Source organism: Drosophila willistoni (assembly GCF_018902025.1).
Source record: "Drosophila willistoni isolate 14030-0811.24 chromosome 2L unlocalized genomic scaffold, UCI_dwil_1.1 Seg196, whole genome shotgun sequence".
Classification (NCBI taxonomy): domain Eukaryota; kingdom Metazoa; phylum Arthropoda; class Insecta; order Diptera; family Drosophilidae; genus Drosophila; species Drosophila willistoni.
This window is the reverse complement of record NW_025814048.1, coordinates 8609203-8629866: the sequence shown is the minus strand read 5'-3', so window position 1 is coordinate 8629866 and position 20664 is coordinate 8609203. Positions and strand designations below refer to the sequence as shown.

The following is a 20664-nucleotide window of genomic DNA, read 5'->3' as shown; positions in this document are numbered from 1 at the left end:
GTTGGGTTACCAGATAAGTGTAAGGGTAAGGGTAATGGTGTTGAGGACAAGTGGAGTCACGATTTTGCTAGTGGGCGTTGGTGGGTGGGAGGGGATGTGGGTATGTAGGTTTGTGTGTGCGGTAGATTTATTGCCTTGGCCATAATTCTCTGCGGCGGTATTTTTACGTACATACGGACCAACATTTTGTTGCTGCTGCTGCTGCTTCTGCTGCTGCTTCTGCTGCTGCTCTCCTCAGCGAGCAGGTGAGCTCAGCTTGGAATTTGAGCATTAAATGGTGCGCATGGAATTGATGGGCCTGCTGTGGCCGCTTTATAGGCCAGGCCAGCCTTTTTCAAACTCTTTAAGGAAAATGCCCACACAAAAATCAAGAAAAAAAGGAAGAAAATATCGAGGCAAAGGCAAATAGTGAAAAGTTGAAAAGTTCATTAACACCATAATGTTTTGCCTTGGTATGCATGCGCTGGCGCTGCCAAGTCTGACAGACGGCCAAAAATAAGAAGAAGAGAAAAAAAACCATGTTTTAAAAAAAATTGTGAAAGAAAAAAAATCTGGCATACACTTAAAATTCATTACGAAAAGTTTTGCGGGCATGATGCTGAGTTGAAAGCGCCAACAAAACTGAGAGAGCAAAAAATTGGGGAGTGGGGGAAAAAAACAACCAAGCAATGGCTGAAAGCCACAGCAATTAATTATGGCAAACAAATGATTATGCCAGGCCAACACTTAAAGCTCACTCGATAATCTCTCTCTCGAGCTCTTTTTGATACCCTTACCACTTGAGATACTTGTCATAAAATGGGATACATTGTTGTGAAATTCTTTGCAAGTAATAAATAAGAAGTTCATTATGAAATTTAGACACATAAGCTAAAGGAATTCTATAAGTTTTTTATAGATAAAGTCCTCTCATTTACTATTTTAGGTGAACTAGTAATCTACTAGTTATGTTTATATTATAGAAACATTAAGCGTATAAAGACATTCAGTCAATTGTGTCTTGCTCTATCGCTTACACGCAATCAGATTTTATCTTAGTTTTTATTTGTTTAAGTGTAATTAGAGTAGTTGTGCTCCACAAATCAGCGCAAGAGCTGTACGTACATACATAATTTATGGTCAACCACAACACACTCACACTCAAGTCACATGGATGCACATAAATTAAATGTAGCATACATCTGAGCGCTGTACTTTTATGCACTCACTCACAATTCTCTCTCTCTCTTTCTGTGTCTTTCTCTCTTTTCCGTCGTACAGGCAAATTCAAGGAACAAGCCACATCGAATAGCGCCTGGCTGCCCGTACTGAACTCTAAAGTGCCGGAGCCACGTCCGGGTACATGCCACAATGATACCGCCACACTGCCGGATTCGGTGTTGAATTTCATACGTAAACATCCGCTAATGGATAAGGCGGTCGATCATGAATTTGGCAATCCGGTCTTCTTTAAACGCGACATTATACTGACCCGTCTGGTGGTGGACAAGTAAGTAGAGTATAAAATGTATTCATTAGCAGCAGTTACAACTGCTGGCAAGCAGCCATACTTATATTCCCATACACACACACACACACAAGCGATATATCAATGTGTGTGTGTGTGAGTATAAATGTACCCTGGCGTTTTGTGTTGACATTTGTAAAGTTTGTTCGCGGTGGCAAAAGTCAGCAAAGCGAAAAAAGTAAGAAAAATACAAAAAAAAAAAAAGAGTAGAAGCAAGCAAAAAAGAAGAGCAAAAAAGAAACTCAAGCAAAACGCTGGCATAACTTGGCCGGAACTTGTGAACAATTCTCTTGAGGCAATGCTTTCCTCTTTAAATGCCTTGTTTAGCACAAGAAAAAAAAACCAGTAAACGAAAACCAAAGAAAAATATAAAGTGAGAAAAACTTGCCACAGAGTTTGTTTCACATTCAACCTATTTTTTATTTTTATTCTTCTTTCTATTTTTGTCTTTATTTCTTTCGTTAAAGGATACGCATTGATAAACTAAACCAAGAGTTTCTTGTCTACTTTGTATCAACGAGTATGGGACAAATCTATAAAATTGTACAATTCATGCACTATGGCGAAAGACATTCGAATTTGGTTGACATATTCGAAGCCTCAAATCATAATGAGCCCATACGTGAGATGACATTGAGTCAGAAAACCGGCTCCCTGTACATTGCCACCGATCATCAGGTGAAACAAATTGATATAGCCATGTGTGCACGACGTTATGACAGCTGCTTCCGCTGTGTGGCGGATCCATATTGCGGTTGGGACAAGGAAGTCAATGCCTGTCGGCCATATCAACTTGGACTCTTGCAAGATGTGGCCAATGAGACTTCGGGTATATGTGACACGAGTGTGTTGCGTAAACGTGTTACCTCATCGTATGGCCAAACGTTGCATCTATCATGTTTTGTCAAGATGCCCGAAGTGTTGCGTAAAAAGCAAACACGTTGGTATCATCATTCCACCGAGAAGGGACGGTAAGTAAAAATAATGAACATATAATGGAAAATGAACTTTAAAAATGAGGTTAAACACAATGTCTTTAATTTGTTAAGACACTCCGAGTTTATTTCTGTTTCTATCGTTAACTTGCGTCTTGTGAGAGTCAAATTACTTATTAATTTCCTAAAAAATCATAAATACTGAACGTTTTTTAAATCATTCGGAAAATTAATTTAAGTTTATAAGTTTATTGTCAACTTTCAATCATTTTCATAAAGAACTTAGTTCTCATTATTTGTTTATCGAAAGACTTTTGATTCTATCAACGATTTCTTTTCGATAGGTTTGCATAGATATGCCATCGCTATTAAGTAATATGTATGTGCGTGTGTTTGTAAGACCAAAAAGACTTCACTTCATCTCACTTAACGTTTTGGCGTTGCGTTGCTTTGCCAATACTGCGGTAAATTGACACTTTAAAATGTTGAAGCTCTGCTTTCTGGCGTTTTTACGCTTATTTGACGATGCGCTAGTAATGGAAAAAGTTTCCGAGGGAGAAGCAAAGTTTTTCTCATCCACTACAGACTCCCCCTCTCCGCCAACCAACCTAAAAGTCTGCTTCTTACAAAATATATTCTCCCACACACACTTTATATTGATTTTTATTGTGCGTTTTTGGCGACAGTAAAATGAAAATACATAGAAAATCTCTTTATCTCCTCTTACCACTTATTGCTCCTTGTTGCTCTTCTCATCTCTTTTAGCTATGAGGTACGCTATACACCCACCAAATACATTGAGACCAATGAGGGCGGCCTTGTCTTGTTGGCTGTAAATGAGGGCGATGGCGGACGCTATGATAGCTACCTGGATGGTACTCTTCTTTGCAGCTATGGCGTTACAGTGGATGCTCACAGGTGAGTTGCGGGGGCTGACAAAAGCGACGAAAGAAAAGACTAAAGCTAGGGGTGTGAATGGAAAGATTGGACATGGAGCAATTAAATTTGCCAGCTGCAGGCGTCGACAAAATTTCCGCCATGCAATTAGAAAAGTTTTGAGAAAATGAAAATTTTCGTTTGAAAAACTGTATGTGCGAGATTAATTTCCGTAGCATATGTGCTTGTGTGTGTGTTAGTGTGCGTGTAAAGACCAAGGACAAGTCAATAACTTTCGGTTTTCCCTTATTTCCGTTGTAGATGTTCGCCGCCCTCACAAAAGCAGGACTATCAAAAGATCTACTCACATTGGTGCAATGAGTTTGAGAAATATAAATCGGCCATGAAGCAATGGCAGGCCAAACAGGAGGTAAGAATTTAATTAGCCTAAATTAGCAAGAAGCATATTTTTCGTTTTCTTTTTTTTTTCGTTGTTCGTTGTTCAAGCAGCAGGTGCTGTTTATTGTTTTAATTAAATTTTAATTTATTTGACAACAGCTGCCGGCTATGTCGAAGCTTTTTGATTTTTCGCTTGCGTAATTAAAATTTGATGGCTAATTATGGATTTTATTTTACTTACAATTTCCTCTTTTAGCAATGCGGTCTGAAGGATAATAAAAATGGTCCTCTTAGTCCCAATGGCAAGCATGTCAATGATGTCTTCAGTAACGATGCCTTGGTCTGACCTCGAAGTGAGTAAATCCTAACCAAATGATATTTAATCTCTAGTTTTCTAAACTCCCTTTACTTATGTCCTATGCATTTCATTCTTTTCTTTGTGCCGCTGCCCTTTGCTCAGAGTACTTGTACAGCTTTGAGTTCTTGTCGGCGGGGGGCATGAGTCTCCATTCTTATTGCTGCTGCTATTATCAGCAATTGTATATTTATGTGTTTGTTGTGCTTACCATTTTGACTAGCTTCTAAAGTTTCTAGTTCAAAGTAAGTTGCTAAATTTGTATTATATTTGCATTACTTGTTCAATTGAAAAACGAGACTGAATCTACTTCAAGTTAGCTTAGAAAAAGTGTTGAAGAAGTGACATTGTTTCTAGCACTGCGCTGAAAAGTATGCTATGATATATAAGCACACTTGATCTGCTGCTAACAGATAAAATTTCTAAAGACTCGAGATGATTGTTTCCCCAAGATGAAATTTACATTAAACAGCGCTTGATATGGAGCCTTAAAGTGTCTTGAGAGTTCCAAAGAATAGAAGCTAAAGTAGCTGACAGAAACAGATAACTTCTCACACCGTTTTCAAAGAAAACAAAACACACACATGAATGTATATAAATGAATAACAATATCTGAACAAAAAGCTTCAGTCTCGTTATTTAATAAGACACACTTGAAATATGAAATACAAGTAAAATAAATCCATCTTTAACTTTTTCTCCTTTTATCTCCATTTCTATTTCTATTCCACAATTGACAATTTTTTGTTTTGGTTTTTTTTTTGTGTTTTTTTAGAAAGCATTAACAAGAGGAGCCGAGCATTCAACTACAAAGACTGAAATTTTTTAAGCTTTTTAACGGACAATATTTCCCAAAATATATAATTTCATTTGTTTATTGTCGATTTTTTTTTATTTTTTACAAAAATTCAAACGATACACCAACAAGTTTTTGGTCATGCTTTTGCGTTAATACTAAACCACTCATTCACTCACACATACATATATATGTACACAAATATATAATTTAATTTCCATTCAATCAACTATATAAACAAAAGTGTAGAAGCGAAAATTTAACGATAAAAGTTACTATCAAAAGGATCCTGCCACAACTGAAGCAAAAACAAAAAAATGGAAAAAATACGGTTTTACAACATAAAAACAAAACACAACAAAAAAAAAAAGAACAGAGAATCTCTATTTCTATGCCTAAGCAAAAACAAACAAAAAAAAAAAATACAAAACAAAATGAAGATAAACGAAAAGTAAATTCAATAACCACCTAAATGAGATCGATGAAATCGATCGATCGATCGAAATCGTATATATTATTTAGGCTTTTCTTATATTTTGCATTTCGTAAAACGCTTGGCCATTTGATTTATGTGGGGAAAATAATGAAGGAGATGAGATCTTAAACGAATTTGTATTATAAACTAGCAATATTTGTTTAATTAAACTAGTAATACAAATAGTTATATATATATATATACAAAAATATATAAAGCTACTCAAATATAGTTGTATGGAACCAAAATTTAATTAAAAGTCAAAGAAAAAACAAAAAAAAAATAGATAAAAAATCAAAGCGCACATTATAAGCAACATTTTTGACAACTTTACAACATGTGAAAGTATTTTTCAAAATTTTCAAAATCCTTTGGGCATTCTGAAACCATAAAATCTTTACTTAGATTTCATTTTGAACTGTTTCTGACCTTAGATTAGTTTGTGGTCTTAAAGAAATGGGATTTTCCTTTTTCCTGAATAGGCTTTACCTTTTCGGCATAACACTTTATTTTCTTAATACATAGTCTGTCCGTTTCTTTGTTGAGCCAATTAATTGTCTGTCTGCTAAGTTCGTCTGTTTATCTAACCGTCAATACACATATTCAAGTCTCTGGGTCTCTGTATTCTAGTCGGTCCGCCTATCTAAACTATCAAGTGGCTTCACTTTTAAGTTCTGAATTTCTTTATGGTATTGGGACTTTTAGGATAAACTCCTTGAAAATGTATGTGAATGGGGCTCCACTTTCAAGGGATAGAAACAAAGATATTTATAAATTGAGATCCAAAATTATCAAGACCGAATTTTGGCTTAAAGTTATAGCTAGAACTGAGGCTACTTCAAAGCCGTTCAAAGTAAACTCTTTGATTCTTATTTTTCATTCTTTAAACAGAATATCTTTCCAAATTCCGTAACTACCCGCTTCGCTTTTTTCATGTTGTACAGTTAAATTGTATATAGAACGAAATTTTTAGCTCTAAGTTTAACGATTAATGAAATCTTTTCGTTTTTAGCTTTTGTATTGTGTATTTTTTTTCGGTTTATGTTTTTTTATTGGCTAAAGCAGCTACGCATATTGTATAGATTGTGTGCGTTTTATTGGCCTAATGTTACGATAAGCAATATAAATATATATGCATTATATATACATGTATGTGTGTATGTATGTATACATATAACTACATAAAGTTACTGCATTTGAGACCAACATGCTCATCTAAAGAAAAAAAAAACAAATAAAAAGTAAACTTAAATTGAATTAAATTTAAAATCTTAAAATTAACCGATTTAGCTTAGTTAGTTAGTGTTAAGTTGGTGTGGCAAAATACATTTTTAGTAATGTTAAAGCAGAATACAGAAAAACGAACATAAAAACCTAAAGCATTTAATATTCCAAAATAATCTCATATAAATACTGCCATTAAGAAACAAGAAAAAAAGAAAAGAATGGAAAAAAAAAAATGAAAAGTAAAAATGCAAAAATGAAAAAACTAAGGAAAAACTAAACGCTTCTCACTCTCATTCTATGAACAGTAATAATACCAAGAAACATACAAGATATTTTTCTAAAAACAAAGATTTTCTCTAACCCCAAAAACCAAATTCAACTAAAGACAACCCATTTTTGCCCTTGTAAAAATCATGAGAAACACATACACATTTACAGGGTGTCTTTTTAATGTGGTATTTAGATATAAAACTAAGTGAGTTCAATTGATCAGCATGAGTTGGACTAATTCAATAACAAGACTTGCACAAAACTTCACTAATTCTTTAAATACCACAAGGAGAAGCACCCTGTACTGTCATGCATACAATACAATAGATATGTATGTAGGTGTGTGTAAGTATTCTTCAGCTACATATACATAAATGACTAAAATGCTCTGAGCTTCTAACTCTTAAATAATATATCTGCATTTTTGCTTTTTGCTTAGTCCTTGATTTCAGTTTTTAGTTTTATTGTAAATAATTTAAATGAATTATGTGAAATGTTTTGTATGACAATCACATGATGTTGAGTAAATAAAGATATTACAAACACAAATTACTTATATATATATATATATATATATAAATATATATACATATATATATATAAATCTAGAAAAAAAAAAAAACAAAATACAAACCCCTAAAGTAACTAAAATTGTAAAAGTCAGTCAGTAAATGCATTAAATGGATAAAACTCTCAATTCGAAAAGTGAATAGATTGAAATGGAATTTGTTGTAAAAAGTATTTAAACTATGCAATATTTGCGGCCGCATATTATTATAAACAAAATTTTACAAAAAGTATTCAATAAACAACAACAACAACAACAAACAATTTGCGCTTAAACAATACATTCGATTATCGATATAAATTACTTAGATTACAACCAGCCACACACACACAAACATACATACATAAATAATATGTATGAAGTAAATAAAATTCATACTTACAGTTTTCTGTCTATAAAATCATAAACGATGATCGAAATCCCATGAGCTAAATTCAAATCGAAAAACAAACAATTTCAGTATAATACTTATAAATATTATAAAGAATTAAACAAAACAAAACAAAACAAATTAGTTGTAAACATTTAACAAGAAATGAAAACAAAAATGAAAAAAAAAAAATGCAGTAAATAAATGTGATAAGATTTCTTAATAAGTAAAACAAAACATTTTCGTGTTTTTTTTCTCAGGGCAACTAAAAACGTCAATGCGGAAATCTCAGAAATCAAGTAAGTTATAGTGTTCTAAATATCGAGTTATATCTATATTATCATAAATATCTAAGATTTTCTTTAACCCTTCAAGGCTCGTGAGTTTTTAATCGATTGTCATAAAATATAACAAAAAATGAAAACTAATACTGTTTTGAAAGTTCTTAGAAAATTATTTAAGTTAGAAATAAACAAATTAATCTTTTTAACATTAAACAATTTAACAATGGAGTTAGAAAATGGTCAGAATTAATGATTTTATTAAGTATCGATAGGGTCTACATGAAAGTCCAGAAATTCTATAGAATAAATTTCATTTTGTTTTCTTTTATACTGCAAAATTGTTTATATGTTTGTAACACAGTATAGGAAACTTTTTTAATTCCACAAACTATATGTATTCTTGATCAGCGTAAGAATACAAGTCGATATACCGATGTCCTACCGCCTTATCTTCACCTTATCTTGTCCTACTTATATCTTCACCTTCTCAATTAGAAAGCTGTTGGAAGAAACTTAAATATTAAAGCTTTTCTTTGCCCAAATGAGTTGAAGTTTGACAATTCGCCTGAACAGACCATTATAACATATAGCTCCCATAATCTATTGATCAAAGAGCTTACTTTATTGAAAAAATACTATAGAAAAATAGTAGAAAAGTAGATTTAGTAAGAAATTTCTCATAACATCCAAAAAACTTGTTTTAATTAATCGTATTGTTATTAGAAAATTTGTCATAGCATAAACAAATATTCGAAAAATATTTGAAAAACGAAACGGTTCTACAAAACCCCACACTACAAGAGTATATGAACTTCGGTGTAGACAAAATAAGCTTCTTCTCATTTTATTTTTTGTTCCCTCTTCTAAATTTTTGGCACAACTAAATTTCCACCCACAGCAGCAGCCTTAACTTGAGAAATTGTGGCAAACAAGGGGGAGGCGAAATGAATGAAAAAGAAAAGAAAAGAAAGAAAAACATTTTCCTTGACGCGGCTCAGAAGGCAGAAAATAAAATCAGAAATTTCACACCTTATCAATTTTTGCCAGATTAACAAAATGAACAAAGAAAAGTCTTAAATTGCATCATCAGAGGGGGAATACTCCCCCTCTGTGTAATACTCACATAGGCGTAGTTTAAATGCTTAAACAGGAAAAGGGGATGTCATTGTTAAAGGCCTGGTAAAAGTTGTTGAAAGAGAATTAAACTTTAACCAGATTTATAGTTACTTCTAAAGTCAACTAAATTGAAAGACAAATAAATTGTCTAGACTTTGCGAAGTGGTTTCTGTTTTATGATAATCACTTCGAAACTAAGCCTGTTCGGGGGGGTGGGCCCAATGTGTACGTCCATGACTTCTCTTGATCATCTACATCATCATCATCGTCATCATCATCATCATTGTCATTACCAGCAACGTGTTTGCTGGGCGCAGTGTCATTAAGGAAGTCGCAAAAAAAAGAGAAGTAAACTACGACCCCCAAAAGTAAATGCTCACGATGAAAAGGGCGAAATGTCGCTCGGTCCTTGACGGGCAACGCGTTGACATTTATTTTGATTTCAGTTTCAGTTTTCGAGTTTCTTTTGGGGGGCATAAAGTGCGTAACCTGTAACTCCTCTCATGCTAATGTGCATCTCTCTGCTAAGCTCAATGTCGAGGGGTTGCTGGCCTTTTTTTTTTTTGTTGTTGTTGGTGTCTTCTTTTGTTGCCACTAAATTGAATTTTATGTGACAGAGCCAACTTTTGAAGTGCCTGTGCGTTTATTAATGGTTATATCGAAATATGGAAAGGGGGCGAATGGCTATGGGGAAAATAAATGGAAAGTGGCAAGTGGGTTGGATGTTAGGAAATGGAAGTCAAGGTAATTGCAACACTTACTCTACTACACATTGGGCATGTAAATTCAATGAAATATTGTTGAATGCAAAAATTCCTGGACAAGCTATGCTATCAAATGCCAGAAATGTGCTTGACCATGGCCAAGTAAAAGCAGCAACAGCAGCAGCAGCTGAAAATTCCATGCATAACTTGTAACAGCAACGAGACGAGCATATGTAAAAGAAAAGTTAAAATAAGAAAAAAAATGGAAAAGAAATATGCACACACACACTCACACACACACATCCTTGCTATACATAGTTGAGGTCGCCATAAAAAAATCTAGTCACTAAATTGCCCGCCCCTTAAAAGTGTCCAGCCAACAGCAGCAGCCAGCCAGCCAGCCAGCCAGCTAGCCATCTAGCTAGCCCATAATGCCATCCAGTTCGAGTTGGAGACAGAGAGTTGTGTGTGTGTGCATGTGGGTTTTGGCTCGCACATACACAAATCTGTCTATGTCCATGTCCTGCCTGCTGCATGCAACGTTTTCTCTCCCATCCCCGTCCACCCGTCCCCGGCTGCCCTCATCTGACTGCCTCTGCCCAATAGCCGCAAGGAATTTCACACAATTGCTAGAAAAATTGCAGAAAATTGAAAATGTGCGAGAGCATATAAATTTTTTACTGCGTCACTTGTAAATGCTAAATTGTTGTTATTTATGGGGTCTTAGCGGCAGCAACATCAGCAGGAGGCGACACTCGTTGGTGGGCGGTTAAATGGGCGGGACGAAGGGCCAGCAGTCCTAACTATCCCTTGGGTTTTTCCTTTAACCAAAAAAATACAGGAAAATATTAATTGATTATTTTTTTTTGATCAGAGAGCACAGCAATTACAATGAAAATGCTCGAGAATATTAGAAAATTTAAAAAAGTGCATTTTCCGACTTTTTTGAATAATAATTTCAAAATTAATCAAGCTGGATTCGCTGCTCTTCACCAATAGACAAAAGCTTTAGCATTTAGTGATAGATTTTAGTAGTAAGTCTAACTATTAGCCTAGTTTAAACTATTGTTCACTATTTTTATATTTAAATTTGTTTATAGTTACATACTATAACTTAACTAACTTAAGCTAATTTCTTGTGCTCTATTTGTCTTGTTTTGTGTATAAGGATAATAGATACATACTTTTATCCCATATCCTATATCTATATATATTGGGTATAGCCCTGTAAACACAATTTATCATTTTAAAGGGAGTTATTACCTCAAAATTCTATAAAAACTATAAAATTCAAAAATTTAACATAAAATTTTATAATCTTCACGTAACGATATTAATCCCGACTCCTTTTCCCTTGATTCGTTAGGTGATTACTTACACTTACACATATAAAGTTATAATATTAAACTTTATTGTGTCCTTATTTTCGATGTTTCAATTGGAAAAGGTTCTATTACAATCTTTTAACTTAAGACTTACTTAAAATAAATTTGTTTGGTGTTTTTCATATTTTCTTACTGTTCCCAAATGTCAACAGATACTTTTTGTAAATAACTCAAATCTCAGTTTTCAACACTTGCGTATTTTATGTTTTTCCACACTTATTTTAAAAATAACCCATCGCAGTAAGCTGCGTGTTTTGTTTGTCAATTTAACTTTTGCCAATAACGTCAGTTTGTGAATTCACTTTTCGATTTACGTTCTGAGAGAAGGTTGTGCTGGAACAATTCAAGACTGGAGACTGAATTTTTTCTATAAGTTTCAAAATGGCCAACTTTGTGGAAGAAGATGATTCTATTGATTTAACCGAAGATGAAATAGCACTGGAGAAAGTTCACTCTTATAAGAATGGTGGTGAAAGCGGCGACAAGATGAACTCTGATGACTTTCGTGGTGAAACACCACGCAATCGAAAACGTCCTCGTGGTGGTGCTGGTGCAATGCAGAATAAAAAGAACCTAGATAACAACTCTGGGAATTTTGGACATGAGAATGCGCATTCGTCTCAATTTACTGGACAAAAGAATGATGGGCCGCAGAATTTTGGCCAAAAGCTACGCCAACTATCGGAGCCTACTCTGGACCTAGAGCCGATTGAGGATCAGATAATCAAATTCAGTGGTCGCAGTCGTCTCTATATAGGCAATCTGGGTGCAAATACTAAAGAAAGTGACTTGCGTGAATTATTTAAACCATTCGGAGAGATCGACGACATTTTCAGTAATCCCAGAAAGAATTTTACCTTTCTAAGGGTTGACCTATACGATAATGCGGTCAAAGCCAAACTGGCTCTGGATGGAAGCATGTACGATGGACGGCAGTTGCGCGTTAGCTTTGCCCCCAAAGCATCTTCAGTACGTGTGAGTAATCTCAATGGTTTCGTTTCCAACGAGTTGCTTTACAAGTCGTTCGAGATCTTTGGACCGATTGAACGAGCCACCATTAAAGTGGATGATCGTGGCAAGTCATTGGGTGAGGGTTACGTTGACTTTGTCAAAAACTCGACGGCCAAAATGTGTCTACGGATGTGCCAGGAGAAATGCTTCTTTTTGACTGCATCGCTACGCCCTTGTGTGGTGGAACCGAAGGAATTGATCGATACTATTGGGGGATTGCCCGAGAATTCTCTTAATAAAAGGATGCCAGATTTCATTGCAGAACGCAGCGTTGGGCCGCGTTTTGCCGAATTTAATACGTTTGAGCATGACTATGGGGGCAAGTGGAAAATATTGCACAATGAATTCAAAATGAAGCAAGAAGAACTCAAGCGGGAGCTACGAAAAGAAGAGGATAAACTAATGGCTCAATTGGAGTATATACGCAATGAACGTGAAACTAATCGTTTGCGCGAGGAGCTTCGTCAACGTGAAGTAATGCAAGAGCGTCAAAGATTGTTTTGGGAAATGCACAGGAAGCGAGCTGAAGACGAGGTCCCTCAACGTGACTTACGCAGGCAGCGTCAAGGACATCCTTATCAGCAGGATGACATCGATTGCGGCAACGAACCTGGTGAAGGTCGCTTCCAACTCGATCGTTTCATTCGTGGTGAGAACAAGGTGCCGTTGCTGGATCTACACGAGAACGCTGCAAATCACAATAGAAACCAAATTCGCCAAGGACACCCTTATCAGCAGGATGACATCGATTACGGCAACGAACCCGGTGAAGGTCGCTTTCAACTTGATCGTTTCTTTCGTGGTGAGAACAAGGTGCCGCTGCTGGATCTAAACGAGAACGATGCGAATCGCCATAAAAACCTAATTCGTATTGTCCGCCAGGGAAACGAAATGCAGCGTTATCAACAGGAGGGTGATCATTTCGGTGCTAATGTCTACAATTCGACTCCTTTTGATGTTTTTGGCAACGTTTCCAACCATGAAGACGTTTCTGTTCCACAAAATGACACGGATGAGCGCTTGAACACTTCCGATGATTTTTTTTAAATTGATGCCAACTATTTTGAGAAATAAAACGCCTTAACTGAATTCAAATTCTTTTTTAATTCAATTGCAAACTTATTTGCTAAACAACATCAAGACTTTTTGTCTAATAAAAGTAATGACGCTGTTTAATCAATAATTATCGCTTTAAATTTCGAGTAAACATTTCTTAAAAAATAGAAATCCAGTTTTCCCAACACTACGAATATATCCACGTCCAGTTTGTGAGACAATCGACAAACCCAATACATACAGACCCATTGAAAGGACATATCGATTAGCATCTACCCATCTGAGTAGACGTTTGCAGGGCTGCTCCATCGATTGCTCGTAGGCATCACAACTCTGACCATAGATTAATAAATAGGATATTTGCATACAACTTGAATTTGTGATCAGAACATGACGATTATCCTCAACCACAGTCACATGCGTGGGCATATTAATGAATTCCACAACGGCTACAGAACGCAAAACAGATCCACATCTCGAACCACCCCAACCAGCTTCGGCTGGACTCATGGCCAGGGCCTCATCAATATCGGTTGTAAGCATTACAGGTTCATCCTGATTGGGCAAAGTGCCAGCTGTTAGAATGGCGTACAAGTTATCTAACTTTCCACCATAGAAACCCAATCGTACAGGATACGTATGAATCGCCCTCAACTCTGCATAGACCTTGCCACTGGCCATAACCTCGTAGATTCGAGTAGGTGAGTTTTTGGGTGCCGGCATTTGCAAATGTTCATATAACTCTGAAAATTCGCATGGTCTCAGAGTGCTAAAGGCCATAAACTCCCTATGTAACACCAGAACTGTGTGCAATAATTTCACAACCTGCGGGGAAAAACATCTCCATAGGCCCAGCTTTAGTTGTTGCAGCACATATTCCAAACGCGGTACTTCTGCGATTGTCTCACATATTAAGTCAATCGTTAGTTGCTGAGAATTATTTACAAAATCCTCAGGAAAGGGCAATAATAAACTTTCATGGAGATGACTATGGGCTGCCGCCACAAAGAGCGTCCATTGGGCATCACAGGCCAAGAGATCGGCCTGCAAACGTTTGAAAACTTGTTTCAACATTTTCTTTCTTGCCCTAATCGCACCATTCTCGTCACCCTTATCTTTATCATTTATTTGGAAATTTAACAAAGTCATAACGTAATAATTTTTGTTCAGCCGAAATTAATAAGGAAAAAATGTAGCATTAACCATTTTCGAATCCTGAAAAAATTTGTGATATTTTAACAACTTGTTATTAGCCTACTAATATTTGCTTAGCATCAGATCTTTAGTTTTTAATAGAGAAAAATTGGATTTATTTTTAAGCATTCTAGGAATATATTTTAAATTTCTAAGTTTACATGCATTTAACTACCTACAAAAGAAACAAAAAATCACTAAAGTATTTGTTTATTGATAAATTTTAGGTAAAAAAGTTTGAGGCTTACCTTACGGACAAAGCTAAGGAGTGAAAGAGATAGACTTTGTAATTATCATTTTTATTTACAATTTCACTTACAAATCTTTCATTATTTATCCAATTTTAGTTGATAATATCTTATTCAACGCGTAAAAAACTTACTTTCTTTTACTTCACCACAAAAAAAAATTTTTCTTAGTAAAAGTTAGAAAAACAAATTATATTAACTTATAAAAGTGTATTTAATTGTAATTTTAAAAAGGCAATAGTTATCCTTTGTAAACCTATAGGGAATTTTGATATGGAAGTGTTTAATAATTGATGTATATGAACTAAATGAACATTAGAAATAACCTATATACATATATACTTTCCAACGAAATGAAGATAGGAAGCATGCAAAATAGTAAAACTTCACAAAGTTTCACATTTTTTATAGGTGTCTAAAAAGACTCTGGAGCGCTAAGTAGGTATATATTTTAGTGATTTTCGTCTAGTTCCAGGGCCATTTCTAAATGAGTTTTTTATAGAATTGATAGAGAGGTTTAATAAAATCACAAGTCGTTGACTACATCAAACAAAATTTTAAAACCCATATACCTAAAGCTAAAGACTAAGAAAATGTCTAGATGCCATAAAAAAAGTCAAGGACAAAAACATAAATGAAGTTTCTTAATTAATGTATAAAAGATACAATCACAAAGTTAAATCGTAATGTCTTTTGTACTTACATAAATTTGAATACCATCAGTAACTTTATTTGCATTATAGAAATGAAGTCTTTTAAACATTATTTAATACTTGATGTCTGCAGAGTATATAAACGTACGTTCTTTGTTTGATTTCATCATCCCTGATGCCCAGAGGCTTGCCCCCCGAAGCCTGGCCAAGGTGTGTTGATTGACGGCATCCAGCCGGGGTCCAGTCCTATTAGTTAGTGTGTGTGTGTGTGTGTTTTTTTTCTAGACTCGCAGATTGAATTTTTGGGCCCTCTGGTCGGCCGTCATGTAATTGATTAATGGAACAGCAAGCTGGATACGTAACTTATGTCAGCTTATGTCGCCATCATCATCTAACTGAACCACTTTCAATACCAAAATGGGGGTTAGGAGTTAGTGGGCTTTATCCTCTTCCCCTCAGCCCAGTTAATTGGACAGACTTTTTGCCTTCATCTTCGTTTGCCGCCTCTTCTATCTATGCTATCTATTTGAGAGAAAAGTTAGAGCTACCTACCTCTGTTTTCTGTGTCATGGCATGCGTAATTTATTGATATACTCCCGATAAATTATGAGTCTCCTGGGAAGGCGCGAGAGCTGTTTTTTTTTTGGTTGTTGTTGTTGTTGGGGGAGTGTGAGGAGGGGTTGGCTGCAGGTGTCTGTGTAGAAATCAGTTAACCGAAAAAGTTTGCAACTTTTCTTCTTTTTTTTCCTACATTTCTCTCGTTTCTCGCTGTGAAATCAAAGTTTGAGTTTATTCAAATAAACGCCGACATTAAGAGAGTTGCAACTGTTGCTCTGTGGCAAGAAACAAAAAAAAAAAAAAAAAATAACCAGCCCAGGCGTAGAAAAATAAATCAGAGGGCAACTTTTTTCGGGTTTCGTTTCTCGTTTTTCTGTTTTTTTGTCGTAGATAAACTTTTTCTACAGCCGGCAGCAACACCTTTTAACCCTCTTTTCCATGATGTTGCCATTTCTGCCGGTTGCCAGTTGGGTGTGTGTGTTATTAATATGCCTGAACTTTCTTCTTGTGAAATTCCCCTAGGGAATATCTGCTAAATAATTGCCCGAACACATGCTCAAAATCAAGAGCAAGACGATATAATACATAACCCTCTATGTATAAGTAGATATGTATATTATTTCCTATGTATTTCATATAGCTTCATGCATATTTGTATACATTTAATATGATATTTCAATTGCTAAAAACTTGACAGAAAGAAATACGATTTTAGAGAATCGACTATTTTATCTAAATAAATACTGTTATTTTCCAATACAACTTTCAGCTTCTGTAGATGCACAGAGTTCTGCAAAGAAAGTAAAAAAAAGGTTGAAAAGAAATGTTTAATATTAGAATCAAATTTCGAAAACGTAAGCAATAAAAGGCAAAAGAATTCCAAACATAGCCAAAATATTGTTAGATTGATTCTGCTCTTCAAAATATATATATATATATTAAATTATTTTATAGGTCCAAAATATAGCTTTTGATCTTTTATAGAGGATAACTAAGTTGCAATTTGTCTTTGCTGCATAAAGTTTTTCTACTGTTGTTTACTTTTTGTCATAAAAGTGAACTAAATCGTATAATGGCTGAGCTATGTATGTAAGCACATGGATAAAATATTTGCTCAAAATATCTTATTTGATGGATAATCATCTGTACTTAGTCATGTACCAACAATAAATTAGAAGAATTAGAGTAGTAAAATGCCATCAAAGTCGACAAACTTGAAAGGAAACATAAGATTTTGTAAGAATCTTTTTTAGCTGTCGTTTCGGCAATTTTTGTTTTGAAAGAATAAGATAAGATTGTAAAAATGACTATATTTCTCCGTCCAACCCAAAAATAATGAAAATCGGCCTGTTCAAGATGATTCCTGTATCTCACCGAGTTACATGATGTTGTGCTCAATGCAGCATTAGCTACAGCATGAGGAGCAAAAATTGAGATAAAAGATTTTTGATCACTGAAAATTTAATTTAACTTTCATTCATTTACCACTTCAAAGCAACAAAAAGTAAATTGACAAAAATTTAATCCAAATAATTCTGAACATTCTTAATAAGTCTTAATTTTGCGAACCTGTAACTTTGCCAAATTTTAACTAATTTCAAAATTTCGAAAGTCAATCTTAATGTTTTTCAAATGAATTGGAATGTAAGTCATGCTATTTATGAAGTTATTCTTTTAAGAGAGACAAAAAATGTCAATGTACAACAAAGTTGACCAATGAACCTAAATTTTCTAAAGCTCTAATTTATTCAATTTTTGGAAAATTGTTAAATTTATTTTCTTTATTTTCAAGTTAGAATAATCTGCGTTAAACTATCAAATACTTATTTGCCAATTTTCTGAAAACAAAATAAAATTGTGATCTATGCATTATGATTTTTATCAAAATCTCTCCCAGATTATTTTTTTCAAATATCCAAGTGTTTAATGCCATTTTAGTAAGGAATCTATAACTTTGTGAAATCGGTTGTTTAGTACCATTTGTAAATATGCTAAAGAGCGATTAAATTGAAGTAGGCATAACTTCTTTTTAAACGGTTGAAAATTGTTGAAGATACAGATTAAAAAAAGTTACATTAACCAAAAAAGTATGTTTCAAAACTCTAGAAAAAGAAACAAGCTTGCGAATCATTTTAGACCGTCTTCGATTCATGTTTTAACTTCACATTGAAAAGTGATATTCTAGTTTATTTTATGACCTCAAAAACTTACATTTACGTAGATTAGGCCGAGCCTCGCGTTGGTCTAACCTGATACTGCTTGTGCTGTATTATCTAATAAGATGTTAGATCTCCCAAGTCAGAACAATTTAAATATAAAAGTTACTCTTGGGGTGAAGTTTGACTTTCCCTTGGATCACACTAAGTACACATACATAATCCATATTTTTTCAATTGCCGTTCCGTGTGTTTTTTTCAATTAAAGTCTTTGCTTATTGAATTGTTGGCATATTTTCACACATTCGAAATAAATCGAAATTCGGTGGCTCCGATTCATTTGCTCTCATAAATATGTCTGGCACGTAGTTTAGCTCAATTGCCAATTAGAAAAGCGGGGTGCAAAACGCCTTGGCACTTGCTTTTTATTTTTCGTTCTCGTTTATTTTTCTTTTTTTTTTTTTTTAAGAATAAAATAAAAATAAAAACCATCAAGGCGTGAACCAAAAAATAAAGCGAAACGAATGAATGGAAAGCAAGCGGTAAGAAAGAAGGAAGTTGATTTGTATACAGGCACCAAAAAAGAAAATGCCTCTAAAATGAAAAGAAATGCTGCTATGAAATTTTTCTCACGTCTCACCTAAAGGAAAATTATTAGGCCGCTACGGCTGCCTGTTGAATTATTTCTTGTTTTTTTTTTTTCATTTCAAATTCTCTTCTTCATTCAATTTTGCCTAGAACAACACAAAAAACGCCTCAAAAAAAAAAAAAAAAGGTAGAAAAGGTGAGAGATGAATTTCTTGATTGAGCTTACCAGTAGATTATCTAAGAGAGTTGCAAACTTTGGTGTGCCAATGCTATTGACCAATTTGGCGAATTGTTTATCCGTTTCAATTTTATCGAAAAATGTGGCCAAAATTTGATCCTGTGGCACAATATCCAATATGCTTTTGACCAGTCCGTGTAGGTTATTTAATTTGACTTTCGGTGTGCCATCCTCCTCATTATGAATCTCGTCTAGTTTTGCATCTTTGGGCGCACTTGACTCTGTCGCATCAGTTGGGTCTAATATAAGCTCCTCTGGAGGCGGTATCGATGCCTGGATGACTGAGTTTATTAGTTTTAATACATCCAGCCCGCTGGCATTTAGATAGCTTGTGAAACTTTGCACTTCTGGGGACTGTATGAAGTCCTGCTTCATTTTGATGAAGTAGCTGCTGGTGAGAAAGGCAACGGCACGTTGAACCTTTGCATCATGGCGATAATAATCTTTGACCATCGTTTGAACCTCCTCGAATGGTATCAAGGCCATAAATGCACTCATATCAATGGGAGTGACAGGTGTCGTCTCCTCCTCCACTTTTGGTTTATCCTTGTTATGCTCATCCATCGTTTTCTCCTCAATGTGATGATGATGATGGATTTGAGTGATATGCAAGGGACTTTTCGGCGCCAAGAATATCAAGTCATCAGTCACAGATTCCTCCTCACTCTCTTTGCTCTCCTCGCTTGATTCTTTCAGTGTGATCAAGGCCACGCTGCTACTGCTACTGCTGCTGTTGCTGCCGCTGGCATCCTGCGTGATTTCCTTGACTATATCCTCCACCATGACCACTTCGTCGGAATGCAATTGCAGATTCCGGGCTGCACTCAATGAGATGCAACAGCAGCCTATAAGAAGGACAACGTGGTAAAGCATTCTGTATATCTTCAATGTCATTTGGCTACTAAATTTATGGAATTTTGAGGCAGATGTTGTTGCTGCTGCTGCCGCTGTGTTGCCTCATTGAGTGAGTGATTATTTAATTGAATCACAGATGAGTGTGACCAAATAAGTGCGAGAGAGAGAGAGGGAAATGCTTTTGATTTATGCTTGTTATAAATTGAAGCTTATCGCTCTCTCTCTCTCTCTCAATCTCTCTGTGTTCAGCTCTCTGTGTGAATGCTTTTCAAAAACAACAAATTCGATTAGGCCCATAAAACCATGACTGGAGGCTAATGCATCATAAATTATGCTTCCTGTCCACTTTGAGGTTAGTTTTGTGCATTTCCGCATATGCAAATTGAAAGTGAGATGAAATACGAAGCCAAAAACCAGAAATTTCCCATGGCATACTCACAATCTATCTCATTTACCTCTTTTTGTCCCCCCTTACCAATCCCTGTGTGTGTGTTTATGTGTGTGTGTGTGTATCATTCACACTTTGACAGCTGTTGCGATGTCATTCAGTTCGTCACTGGGTTGTCACTCAGGTTTTCCATTTTGCTCGGGCTTGTCAAACTGTGCATAAAATATCTACATATAGCTTTATATATGTATGTATATAGACAGCTAGAATATGACACAGTGATTGAAATAAGTAATCACACACTTTCTACCAAATGTTTAGTTACAGTAAATGAATATATGAGCTATAAGTAAACAATTTCTGAATCCTGAATCTTTTTTTATTTAGTTTCTATACTAAAATAAGCGACTCTGCTTTTCTTAAAGGGTTTTTTGGATGAGCTTTTCACGAAT

General features: G+C 35.1%; 4 protein-coding genes and 1 long non-coding RNA gene across 7 annotated transcripts in view; 2 read left to right on the top strand and 3 right to left on the bottom strand.

Moving 5' to 3' along the window:
* The window catches only part of LOC6640484 (semaphorin-2A), a 50959-nt gene extending 44149 nt beyond the window's left edge, over positions 1 to 6810 (top strand). For 2 of the 3 annotated variants that reach the window (XM_023174835.2, XM_047010251.1), the window contains exons 10-16: positions 1261 to 1489; positions 1975 to 2478; positions 3208 to 3360; positions 3640 to 3748; positions 3974 to 4070; positions 4178 to 4317; positions 4848 to 6810. In XM_023174835.2, coding sequence (XP_023030603.1) covers positions 1261 to 1489; positions 1975 to 2478; positions 3208 to 3360; positions 3640 to 3748; positions 3974 to 4063 — 1085 coding nt within the window. In that variant the 3' untranslated portion in view covers positions 4064 to 4070; positions 4178 to 4317; positions 4848 to 6810. The remainder of the gene's footprint in view (positions 1 to 1260; positions 1490 to 1974; positions 2479 to 3207; positions 3361 to 3639; positions 3749 to 3973; positions 4071 to 4177; positions 4318 to 4847) is intronic. The other variant, XM_047010252.1, reaches the window with a different exon arrangement.
* Positions 6811 to 9560: 2750 nt separating this feature from the next.
* LOC124460034 lies at positions 9561 to 11430 on the bottom strand. Its single transcript, XR_006953990.1, has 4 exons — positions 11261 to 11430; positions 10383 to 10703; positions 9940 to 10088; positions 9561 to 9862 (listed from the first exon to the last, which is right to left on the bottom strand). It is a non-coding gene; the product is annotated as an uncharacterized LOC124460034 (long non-coding RNA).
* A 133-nt stretch (positions 11431 to 11563) lies between these two features.
* LOC6639986 (protein no-on-transient A) lies at positions 11564 to 13367 on the top strand. The gene has a single exon (XM_002062983.3). The coding sequence runs from the start codon at positions 11649 to 11651 to the stop codon at positions 13323 to 13325; it is 1677 nt and encodes a 558-aa protein (XP_002063019.1). The 5' UTR covers positions 11564 to 11648; the 3' UTR covers positions 13326 to 13367.
* Positions 13364 to 14580, bottom strand: LOC6640139 (protein mono-ADP-ribosyltransferase Parp16). The gene has a single exon (XM_002062984.3). The coding sequence runs from the start codon at positions 14481 to 14483 to the stop codon at positions 13470 to 13472; it is 1014 nt and encodes a 337-aa protein (XP_002063020.1). The 5' UTR covers positions 14484 to 14580; the 3' UTR covers positions 13364 to 13469.
* Positions 14581 to 16585: 2005 nt separating this feature from the next.
* LOC6640140 lies at positions 16586 to 19935 on the bottom strand. The gene is made up of 2 exons (XM_002062985.4): positions 18958 to 19935; positions 16586 to 16777 (listed from the first exon to the last, which is right to left on the bottom strand). Exons 1-2 carry the CDS (start codon positions 19861 to 19863, stop codon positions 16670 to 16672), a joined length of 1014 nt encoding a protein of 337 aa, XP_002063021.3. The 5' UTR covers positions 19864 to 19935; the 3' UTR covers positions 16586 to 16669.
* Between the last annotated feature and the right edge of the window lie 729 nt (positions 19936 to 20664).